The following is a 12,643-nucleotide window of genomic DNA, read 5'->3' as shown; positions in this document are numbered from 1 at the left end:
TTGTGATGCTGCTGTGTTAAACAAATCCTCACCTGTTGCTCGTTAGGCTGACGAACGCGACCATACTGATGGAGGTTGTGCGCATGAAGAAGAGCATTTAAAGAAATATTGGTGGTTAATATAAAATCCAATCACATTAAATATTCAAAATGAACAGCTTTCTCAGTGCTTCACAATATTTTCAAAATTTGATTTGTTTTGCTGAATATTTCATCTTAATCAATATTTTTTTAAATACATGTTTAAATTATGACTCATGTTGTATATCAAGCAAGAGTGACAGTGACTGTGAAGCCATTGGATTAAGCAATTAGACTGATGTTCCATTAATGACAATAACAATCACTGTAAACCCACATTTTCCCTATGCTGGTATAAGAATGATGGAGCCCAGAGGTCAGGGTCAGCTATAATGCAGCGCTCACAGAGCTGGTATGCATTCAGTGTCTTGCTTAATAACACCTCAGTAAAGCGAATACATGCCCACACGTAGGATGTTTTTACAAAGAGCTTGCATCTGACTAAAGCATTGTTAGTTCATATTCATGCCCGGAGGATATGCTAACATATATGCTAAAGACAAGCATGACTGCTCAGCAAGTGTTTTTCCTGACTAAATTTATATTTAAAAAAATAGATAAGGCAATAAAAAATAGACTGGGCTGCTGATTTTCTGTGCTCCTCTCCCTGCTTATTCAGATTAGTTAAGTTCATCTCATAGGAAAAACAGTAGTCAAACAGCTGATCAGTGAAATGACGAAACACCCAGAAACCAGCACAGAGCAGAGGCTGGCTCCTGGTGTAACTAACCTCAAGTACAGTGTGTCTCCCCTGTGTTCATCGTATCTACTGCTAAACTTTTTCTTTTCTGCTCGATGATGAAATAGTATAAGTTTGAATATTTTTCTGTTAAGTGTGCGGCAAGAGTTACACTGTTTTCTACAAGCTACACTGTAAGTGGAACACAAACCAATCAATTTAATTGCAAAAAAATCTTATGTTTTTAGCCAGGTTTTAGCCTTAGTGGATGCTAATGTCAGTCTGTTGGTTGATCCAAAACAAAATATGTTAATAACTGCTGTATGGATTGCAATGAAATTCTCTACAGACATTTACAACACCATGAGGTTTTGTGCAAATAAAAACTGCAGGATAAACTGACATGAAATGTAATAAAGACATTCATGTCCTCTTCAGGATGAACTGCAATAACACTGGAGACCCCTGAACTTTGTATCTAGTGCCATCTTCAGATCAAAACGTCAGTGTATCCAGAATGTAATTATACAACTATCATGACATTCTCCTCAAAACATATTCAGCCACAGCTTTGCTCATTTTTTTTAGTACAAATTAGCAACTGCTAGCGTGCTAACATGCTAAACTAAGGAAACAAACATGATAAACATTACACAAACTAAACTTAAAAAGCATGTTGTTACTGTGAGTGTTAGCATGCTGATGTTTATTACAGCATTTAGCTCAAAGCCTCACAGAGCCTCTCATCTTGTTTATGGCCTAATCCAGAGTACATAGTATATAATTTGCATTACAAAACTATACCAAAGACATGTCCCAACAACTATAAACAATGGTTGACATTAGCTAAATGAATTTATCATCGCCTAAATGGGCAAAAAACTCTTGGAAGTGGTCTGGGGATCTCAGGACGTGATTAGTTTTTAAATACTGCAAACAAGGGTCAACACATGGCTCAGCATCTCCCTCAAAGACCCTAACAAAGTTGTTAGGATGCAAGGATCCAACCTGTGACCTTTCTGTTATGGGACTGATTTGTTAGGACATCGGGGAGGGAGAACAACAGGACATAGACGGACTACAGGCCCGTCTGTCTCCTCCGTTATCTGAGCGACAGTGCAGCCTGGAAGGAACCATGGGAAAGAGCCAGGAAAAAGGTGGGTCTATTGTCCGAGCATCCTGCTGGATGTGACTGACGCTCATTGTTTGACCAGAGGTCTTTCCCTTTTTTTCATATGATTTTCTGGGAACATCCTCTCAGAGCATCCCATGTACAGTGTGATATTACACATTAGGACCTACACACTGAAAATGAGACTGTATGATATAAAGTATAAATGTTAGAAGAGATCATATCCACACCTGTGTATATCTTTGCAATGTTTCTCCAGTACAGTAGAATATTACAATGTTTTCATTATATAATTGTTATAAGTATAATTTACATTTGCATTTACTTGCAAACAAACAGCAAGTTAAAATATTAAATTAATGCAAAACATATTTGATGAACAAATGGAGCCTCATGAAATGACCAGTTCCAAAATCATAACCTACAGATATAACATCGTTTTCACATTTATGACACAGATTTGAAATAAACATTTAATTTTTGAAGGCCTATTCTTTTATAGGTTTTACCCATAATTCACTAGAAGTTTCCAGAGAATGAACCAAAGGGAGAGTTAAAACCATTTTTGACAGACCCCTGTTTTTTCTTTTCTAAAAAGCGTGCTATGTGACCAATTAGGGATGCTGCCATGCCCCAGCTTCAGCTCTGATTTAAGGTCTTTTGAGCCCACAGCAGTGAAACCTTTTGAACGACTGTTTCCTGAGACATGAGTTGTGTTTTTCAATGTAGTTTGTAAGATGTAATTCAATTGTATTGTTAAATTGACTCATTTTCAGGTGTATTATTTATGATTGATTGCAGTATTCCCTCTTTTTAGCTCTGTTTTTGGTCTCCCCCCAGCTCCGGAGAGAAATATCTGGAATTTTAGCTGCTAAATACTCCACCATGTTCACCAGATAGTCATTAACTGTGACTGTTTACTGTGCCTGCCTGGTAGCGTGCACTTGGTTTTTTAGAGATTTGTCACTGGAAAGAGCTACCTGTTTCAGCTGGAAAGAACACCATAAGTTGTAGGTCAGACAATGAGCTGAAATTAATTGTAAAGCACTGTATATCCAAGGGGAGCTACAGATTCAGATGATAATTCTCTATAGGTTCATCACTGCAAGCGACCCCTGTCACATCATCAATTGATATATTGTCTTTATAAAAATCAATTTAGCCACTTTAAAGATATTGTTTGTTTAATTTCTTTGGCTACGTGTGTTCCTGAGCAACACTAATGTCTTCCTGGAACATCTTAGTTGTAGTGGCAGCTCTCTTTCCTATGTTGTCTCCTGTGGCCTGAATGACTTCCGTCACAAAGCATGGAAGACCAAACTAGTTTCCCCTGGGGATTAATAAAGTTATCTGACTATCTATCACTGTACTCTGTATAAACAGACACTAATTACTGTGATCCGCAACTTGGAATAAGACAGAATAGTGTTTTAATTGTGCTGTTAAATTGTATCAACATGTGCAGAATATGCAGTGTTCCTAAACTTCAAAACAGGAAAACTGCATTTATGATTTTGTCCTTCCTGTCTCTATTCAATTATTTTACACCAAAGGGCGGCTTTCTAAAGCATAAAATGATAGACAGGTAAAAGATGCACAGTTTTCTGGGGATGAGGTTACTTTTTCCTTTTCTTTTCAAAACTATCAGCCTGTCCGCTCACCTTTTAGCACTATTATTCTTTAATTTAGCGCGGGGGATGTTGGCAGGGAATTAACTAAGGGAAGCAGAAGCTAATGTGATTCAGTCCTTTCACTGACTGGCAGCATTATGAAAATATAAAATGTTTTTGTTTTTGAATGTAAGAGCTCCAAGCAATGTTTTACGAGTCCACAAAAGCAGATGTCTCTTCATTGTCAATAAGGCTGCAAATCATAATATCAGCACATATTAGAGACTGGAGAAATAAATAATAATGCTGTTCAGTCAGCAAGCCGAGTAAACAACAAATGTTGTAGACTTATTTAAGACATAAATGTAGAGTAATGTAACCAGCCTGACTGAAAATTAGCTTTAATTCCAAATGTATTTGATAATTTGATTCACAATGTTAAAATCAACATTGTCCAATCAACTACCACTTCATTATTAACTGATTAATAAATTAGGTGTGCAGGTTTTAACTGCAAAAAGGATCTAAACATAAACACCTCAAGAAGAGACTGCACATACAATATGCTTAACATATTTGTAATAATTGATTTGAAAGCATATTGTTCAGTTTACTTCATGAAAAAAAGTGATTAAAACCACAGTTGTTACACCTTCGAAGCCTTCTCAGTGATACCTACAGCAGCCCGTTTCCTCTGATGGCAGATAAATCCAACAGTAATGGTTCAGATAAGGGCACCGCAATGTTCAACACCTTTCTGGTAATTACTCTCAGCCAGTTTCACACACGTACACTGCAAAAAATGTCCCTGCTGAGAAGTACTTACCCACATAAAATGTTTCTCAGTTGACTAGAAGTTTTGGTTTATGTATTTTAGGAAAACTATAAACTGTCAGAAATCATGAAACACTGTCAGATTGCTGTGTTTGAGGTGATAAACTGCACACAGCATGCTCACATTTACCACCACAGCTGGACTGTCATATCTTACTTTACACCTAAGGCATGACACAGTAAATGCCAAAATATCTGCACATTTTCTTACCTTTGTTTTGGGACAGCTTTGATTAGGGCTGCAACTAATGATTATTTTGATTACTAATTAACCTACCAATTATTTCCTTAACTGATTGATTAGTTTGCAACCTAAAGTGATCCCAGCTAAATACTTGTTTTCTCTGACCAACACTCAAAAAAATCCAAAGATATTCAGTTTACTATCACACAAGACAAAGGAGAGCATCAACTCCTCTCACATGACAAACTGAAACTGGAGGAAAGTTTTGGCCTTTATGTTTGAAAAGTGTCCTAAACAATTATTTTTCTGTCAATCGCCTGCTAATATTTTCAGCTCTACCTTGTAGATCGCTCTTCAGAGAAAACTACAGCATCAACATGGAAGGGGTGGGACACTCTTCTGTTTGTGATTCAAGCTGACAAACAGGAGCATTTTTACATGAAATCTCTGCTTTTGTTGTTTCAAACACTGAATATGGCTTGAAAATACTTGCTAAGATTGATGTCTTGCAGAGCTAAAAAAAAAAAATCTGTTGATTAACCGATTAGTCAGCAGCATGATACGATGAGATGAACTTTATTAATCCCGCTGGGGGAATTTTGATGAATCATTGTCTAAATCAGTTTTTGGGCACAAGAGTCAAAGCATTTGCTGGTTCTAGCCTCTCAGATGAATTTCTGAACAAACAATTCGAATCTACCTGGGCTCTGAAAAACTGTGGACATAATTGATGATGAGAATAATCACTATTTGCCATTTCAGTACCTGTGAAGTTAAATACAGATTCTGACTAAAAGACATCTCTTGGTGTGTTCCTGGTGCCTTGGTGGCTCATCTTTAATCCTTCTCTGTGAACCTTACAGCTCAGTGCCAACTTGACCTCTACATCATAAGCCTATTCATGTCAATCTGACATGTAGTGCTGATGGGAACAGATCCACTTTGCCCCTGACAGGAACAAGGGATTTTGCCATAATGAACACTCCAGTTCCTCCAGTTCCACAGTCGAGCCAATGAGTCAGGTCTGTGGGCCCATTTGAATAATGAGAATGAGACTAACTACGTGCAATAGACACAAGAATCCAATGAATGGCCTGCCAATCACTGTTACTGATTGCATGTCTATCCGCTGAGGAAGAGTGTGACCATTAGACCCACTGTCAGCAGCAGAAGAGAGGTTTCTGAATGCAGCCCTGTGGGTATTATTATGGTGCCTCCATTAAAATGCTTTTGTTTTCCCTCTGTTTCAACCCTCTGTGTTGTAGTTTTACTTACAGTGTTATTCTGTGTCCCCGCTCCCCGCCGCTGAATATTAATGTCTTCTATGCTAATGGCCTTACACCGGCTGAGGTCGACCAAGCTCCTCCTCTGAATGTTAATCCGCTGCCTCATTTGCATACGCTTAAGTGTCAAATTCCCCCACAAATCATTGCAGCTGCCTCCGTACGGCGAGGCCAGTGGCCCCCGAGCGACAGCACAGAAACAATGTGGTCACACCGTATGCATAGCATCAAATCCACATCAAAGCCTGTTTAGATTGCCAGGTCACAGCGGGTTCACATTGTGTAAAATGAAGGTAATGGGATAGCAGTCAGCCCGGTGCAGAAATACAGCCGGGCAGGTAATAAGTATGAATGGAGCAGGTAATAAGGTTGGGATAGAAACAGACCCCGAGTCATCACGGGAGCAGGACTGTTTAAGCTGCAGCACAGTTATCAGTTCAAAGGTGAGCGCTGAGCCCAGACAAACACACAGGACTTGTTGTGTCGTTAGGGTTTATTCGTCCTTATTTCCATGTGTGCTTCTGGGTTCATGGCAGGTGAGAAGGTTGTTACTGAGAGCAAACAAAAAACAGCCCATCAGTATGCTTCAAGAGAGAGTCTTTCCTTAAAATAAAAAGTATTTGTTTTGCCATCAGTTCTGATGTAGGCAACAGGAGATCATATTGAAATATTTCCATCTACAATGGGATCTGGAGGTGGAATCAAAACACTCTCATTTTCTCATGTATCATCATCACTCTAGTTATGTCTGTAACAATCAGTTGTTAGTGGACTGACAGACAACTATTTTGATAAATGAAATTTTTAAGCAAAAATACCAAACACGCTTGGATTTCCACAGTTTTTAAATGCTGATCGAATAAAACAAACGATTTAAAGACAGAAACTTGCCCTCCAACTGTGATTGTGAAAAATTGTGACCTTCCAGTGTCATTCACTGATTATTTGAGAAAATAATCTGCAGATTAATCGCTAATGAAAATAATCATCAGGTGCAGCACCAAAATAATCGGTCAGCAGATCAGCAAATTTTTTGCCAACTATTTCATTAATTGATTAGGTCCCACTTGTGAGGATTCACCGCTTTTCTTTGTGAATTTTTTGTATTTTCTCACATTTTATAAACCTGCCAGTTGACTCATTGAGAAAGTAACTGACTGATTGTCTGATAGTGGAAGTTGTTTTTTTCAACTTCAGCCCAGATTTCACCAACTAGCTGAAACACTGAATAATCAGTTAGTAGATCTTCAGATAATTATTTGGCAATGATTTTCATAACTGAATCACTGTTTTGTGTTTGGACAATTGGTTGGACAAAACAAGATAAGATAAAACCTTAAAGAAAATGAATGTTAATTGCAGCCCTAATATCATCACCACTGTAGCCAAAATACAGACATTCGAAAATGTGACTTCTGACACAAAGAAACTGGGATGGACATTTTGCACTGTTTTCTGAGACTTTATAGCTCAAACGATTCATTGATTAATCAGAAAAGTAATCAAGAGTTCAACTGGTAATGAAAATTATTAGTTTCAACTCACACTATAGCCTAGTGTCCTATACACACACATCCCAACCTTCAGGTTTTGTTTTATTTTGTGGGTTGCTGGAAACAGACATATAAATGTCTACACCTAAAAGTAAACTACAAAACATCATAAAACAACCTCTCTAATACACTGAACATCACCAGAATTTACTCTGAACAGTCTATAATGGCACAAAAGCTTTTTTTTTACTGGTGTTTAACATGATTCAAGAGATGCTGCAAATATTATCCACATAAAGTTCCCATCCATCCAACAATCATGGACATAAGATGTTAAATCAAGAGGATAAAAACAGAACAACATGTGTCTGTCTAATTCTAACAACTTGTAATCTCACCCCCAGAGGATTAACTGCAACAAGCTTGTGCTATAGATGTAACTTATACTCATAAAGGCTATAGTTTCCTCTGGGGGTAAGTAAGTCTCCTCCAAGTGTCAGGTCCTTGAGTCCTGCGCCTGCCAGCGCAAGCGGCAGTTGCACCACCAGCCAAGCAAATTCAAAAGCACACTCATGAATAAGACAAATGGAAGAATTTCTAACAGAGGAGTGACTTCAGTCGACTTCTTCAATACTTTTCTGAAAGATGGTGTCATACTGAGGCTTAGTCAGTTCCCCTGTTAAAAAAAAAAAAAAAAACTACTCAGAACGACGGGAATGCAAACCGTAGTGAGTCATTTTGCTTCGATGGCCTGCCAGCAAGCACGATGTTAAGTACGCTCCGAGCTATTCTTATCCTTAACAATGGCAGTCCTTTCACGATATTAAGCATCTTTACTCGGGTGATAATTCTGACAAGACTGCTGTTTGCAAGCTTGAAATCTTTTTGACTGGATCAACAAAATATAGCAACAAACCCAGTCAAATAACAGCTTTAATACATCTCTTCACACTAAACACTCCAAGAGAAGCAGGCTCTATTATATCTTCTTTGGATTTCTTTAATACGCTTTCTGTCTTTCTCTGTATGTTTGAATAACATAAGGACAAGTCAATGTTTTAATTCTGGAGGTTCATCGTCTTGATGCTTGATTTCCTAATTTAATGAGAATTGCTTATGATTTTGAAACTGATGACATGTTTCAGAAGTCTGACACAGAGAACTATACATTCTCAGAGACCTTTGCTTTAAATACAATGGATTTTCATATGATCTGTATCTGTAGCTGCAGCTGACAGTAATGTTAAAGCAGCACTATACCTCCTAAATACCAATTAAGTAGTCTAACAGCGTTAAACATAAGTAACATCACTATGCACAATAATATACTGTACATATCTTTTTGTGTCTGTGAATTACTTCTCGACAAACAAAATCATATTTTTTTCCTGCATAACTCACTCATGTCTGTAGTTTGTCATCTTCATCAAATGTGCAAGCCAAGCAAGAGAAGAATTACCACTTCACTACTTCTCTATACTTTGGGTTTTAATGAGGTCAGAAAAAAGTAAAAGGTTTGAAGACTTAAGCAATTATTGGATTATTTTTGTACATGCAGCATTATCCCAAACAAAGTAAAGCCAATGTCAACAAAACACAAGGGTTATTTATCGTAATATATTTTCAAAACTTGTGAGACTATTACTTCCATGTAACATCAGTTCACTGCTAGCAGTTAAGCTATCAAACACAAAAGGATATCAATCTGCAACCATTGCTAGCAGCAAAACCATGATGATATATTCAAGAAACTATCCAGCAGGACAGTACAGCAGCCATACAGTTATTTGTCTGTGTGTGAGTGTGTGTGTAAGAAACAGCCCAAACTTCCTGTTTTGTAACAACATCATCCTGACCCTGCGCTGATATCCTGGAACAGTCTCGTGGTCTAAATGTGAGCTGACTTTTAAAGTTATCTTACAGGAGATGGACTTAGCGGCGGCTCAGTGATAAAAGAAGCGGCAGAATGACCCCTCAGGCACGCATCATCATTAAGGGACCAACAGCCAACCTCACTTTACAGGAAGTAAACAGCTTCAGTGAGTCTGTTTCATGAGGAATGTACAATGCTTTCGCACAGTTCCCCCTCTTTCTGTCTTAGTTAAGGTAAAAGAGACATTACAAATGAAGACCTGAATCTTTTTCCTTTGCCTCACAATATACATTTTACATGTAGTAGGTTTGTGTAAATTGATGGCTACAGTTTAGCATTCATGAGGATAATTACTATATAATTTCGTTAAAAGCCTGAACTGGGTTGTATGGCGCATCTGGATGCAAACAAATTGCAAAACTCGAGGCATTTATTTCCCCGCCATAGAACACTACTTCTTCCTCATTATATTCACCACCTGCATTTTAATCAAACAATAACCACATCGCTAAAGAGACGGCATATTATACACTCTTGCCGCCAAAGAAAGGAAGAAAAAGACATGGAGGAGGATGAAGATATGAACACCAACGGGAACAAAAAACTAATTATATTATTATGCAATTATACAATTTAGTCTGAGGAGATGAAGGTAATGGTTTAAACTGATGTGTGTCTATATAATGTGTACTTGTATGTTCATATCATGCAACTGAGCTGTGTATATTATCAATGGTAGTTCTGTTTGTGCTGTATACACGTCTAAGATTGTTAACACACATGCATACGTCTTGTCATGTTTGTGCATGTGCGTACATGTACGCGTGCATGTGTGTGTGAGCGTGCATGGTGATTGTACTTGGCGTCTGGGTATGTGTGGTACGAGGGAGTTGAGGTCCACTGGGGCTTGGACCACTCCGTATGAATAATGCATCAGACTGGGCCGTTGCATCTCAGCAACATTGCCTTGGTCTGCTTAAAGTTGCAAGTTCCTCCTTTAGGAGAGTCAGCATCAGTGCGCGAGCTGCTGCAGTAACCCAGCTGGAGTCTTGCTCCAAAATAAGATTTCCAAAATGACTCCAAAAATTTCTCATTAAAACATGTAATGGGCATATTCATCCAAAACTCCTCCATTTTTAATGTCTCAGTGGGAATCAAATTCCTAAAAGCCTCCAACAGCAACCAGAGGTCAAATAATTTAAAATATTAGATGTTCATCGGAGCTGAAATGATTAGCAAATTTATATTTTGATAATCAATGAACTGTTTAAGCATTTGTTCAAACAAAAAGGGCAAAAATTTACTGGTTCCAGCTCCTCAAATGTGTATATTTGCTGCTTTACTTGTTCTTCTGTGATGGTAAACTGAGTATCTTTGTGTTTGGGACTGTAGGTGGGACAAACCAACACTGTCATTAAGAGGTCAACATGAACTGGGAACTTGTGATTGGTTATTTGCTGACATTCTGTGGGTAAAACCATCAACCAATAACCGGGTGTGGCACATTAATTGGCAATGAAAATAATCATCAGTTGCAGTTAAGCTGAGAAAAGATGCTTGTTATTGAATTTTGATGCTGTCTGTTCCACTAAAGAAGCCTCCAAACTTGACATGCTGAATGAACTCTTTATCTCCAGATTTACACATTTGTGATCGCAGAACAGATGCTGAAGACAGATGCTTGCTATGTAATTCACAGTGGGACCACCAAAGGTTCAGTCTGAGTGACACTGTAGCTACGCCGCACTCGCCTGGCACCCAACTCATTGAAGCATCAGGGGGGAAAAAACTGACATGAAGTTAATTTACCTCCATGCAGTTATATTATGATCATCTTAATATGCAATCAGGGTCAGTTTCATTGAGGAAAACTTTAGGCAGACACAGAGTGATGAATCATACATCATAGGATACATCTTTTTTTTTTCTTTTTTTTGCCTTAATAGTTAAAAATGAAACTCTTCACCACAGTGGGTAAACTCTTTACATTCCTGTTAGGCTTGTTTGGCTGGAGCTGTGGAATTTTTTTAACCGACCAGACACAGTCTTACATGCAAATATGTAAAAACCAGGCGATATGTAAATGTATGCAAATGAATTGAATGCACGTGAAAAGGCTACTTTGCCTCAGTCTCTACAGCCTGGTTATACTCGAATAGCCTTTTAGACTTTCTTGCAGCCTGTTTTATAATCCAACATTCGGGTTCTGGTGATATCTAACTTGTCGTGTTAATATATCACACAGGAAAAATAAGTCATAATCTGAATGTTAGTGACGTGGTGAGTCTAAAAATCTTGATCAAAACATTTAAATTGATTATTTCATATGTTTGCAGCCTAGTTTCAGTTGATGTAGGACTTTTAGAATAGCAAGTGATGCCCACTTCAGGTGGATCACTCAGCTCCTATCAGAGTAGGTGACACTAAAGTCATGAATTTTAAACAAGTTAATTGGCCACGTGAACGCATCTCTGCCACAAACAATCTTTTCCCCACTTAAATGCTAGATTTAAAGACTCGTCGCTACAACAGATCACTTCAGAGGATGATATTTCTTGCAGCGTAGTCTACACACCGGAGCCTGTTTACTTTCACCTCAGGAATGTTTGGCACTTTGGCATCACATCCATATCTCCTGATTGACGGACCTTCATAGCGACCCGAGCCCGACTCTCTCTCTCCCTCCCTCTCTTTCTCTCTCTCTGTCCAGCCTTTACATCCCTTCCCTTACTCCCCGCACCGGACCTCCACAGCCCCCGCACCCCCCCACCCCCACCCCCCCCGCCGGTACCGCGACCTAAACGGGACCGTGCGGCGGCTGTCTCCTCACCTCTGTGCGCGCCTGCAGCCGCTTGTTCATCTCGTAGATCCGATACTCGGGCTGGACCATGTAGGGCGAGTGTCTCCTGTAGAAGGGTCCGAACGGAGATGAGTAGAACGGGTCGTGGGTTGGGTTGGACATGGTGGCTCCTGGCGAGGCGCGCGGCGCGATTTCAACATCCAGCGGGCACAGCAGCGCACATGGGAGTGCGATGCTCTCCGAAGACCCCCAGTGGGAAGCAGCCGCTGTCGAGGCTGAGCTGCACTCTGCAAGTTGGCCTGCCTAGTTCGCTGCTATAGCGTGGTGCTGGAGGAGGAGGAGGAGGAGGAGGAGGGAGGGGGGAGGAAGCGAGGGGAGGGAGGGAGGGAGGGACGGATGAGGGGGGGGGGGGCAGAATTGAAGGGGGAGGAGGGAAGTCGTTTCCTGTTCCCTCAAGACCTACACTCAGTTTTGCATTCTTGCAAAGTTCAAGTAAGATCTCTGTGTGCATGTGCATGTGTAGCCTATGTGTGTTTTCTAGGTTGAAACGATGCATTGTTTTAATTTACATGTACCGATACTGTAACCATGAAGACAACATTTAGTTTTAAAACTCAGTTATGTTTTGTAATGAGTGAAAAAAACACAAGAATCTAGAGATGTGTCTATTTTAAG

General features: G+C 39.3%; 1 protein-coding gene across 4 annotated transcripts in view; it reads right to left on the bottom strand.

The window, feature by feature from the left end:
* The window catches only part of ldb2a (LIM domain binding 2a), an 89,318-nt gene extending 77,027 nt beyond the window's left edge, over window positions 1-12,291 (bottom strand). For 2 of the 4 annotated variants that reach the window (XM_018687644.2, XM_051072530.1), the window contains exon 1: window positions 11,999-12,290. In XM_018687644.2, coding sequence (XP_018543160.1) covers window positions 11,999-12,130 — 132 coding nt within the window. In that variant the 5' untranslated portion in view covers window positions 12,131-12,290. Of the gene's footprint in view, window positions 1-11,998 lie in introns of all 4 variants that reach the window. The other 2 variants (XM_018687645.2, XM_051072529.1) reach the window with 2 other exon arrangements.
* Between the last annotated feature and the right edge of the window lie 352 nt (window positions 12,292-12,643).

The sequence above is a fragment of the Lates calcarifer genome, linkage group LG8 (genome assembly GCF_001640805.2).
Source record: "Lates calcarifer isolate ASB-BC8 linkage group LG8, TLL_Latcal_v3, whole genome shotgun sequence".
In the NCBI taxonomy this organism is placed as follows: Eukaryota; Metazoa; Chordata; class Actinopteri; family Centropomidae; genus Lates; species Lates calcarifer.
The sequence above is the reverse complement of the archived record's forward strand: the minus strand, read 5'-3'. Positions and strand labels throughout refer to the sequence as shown.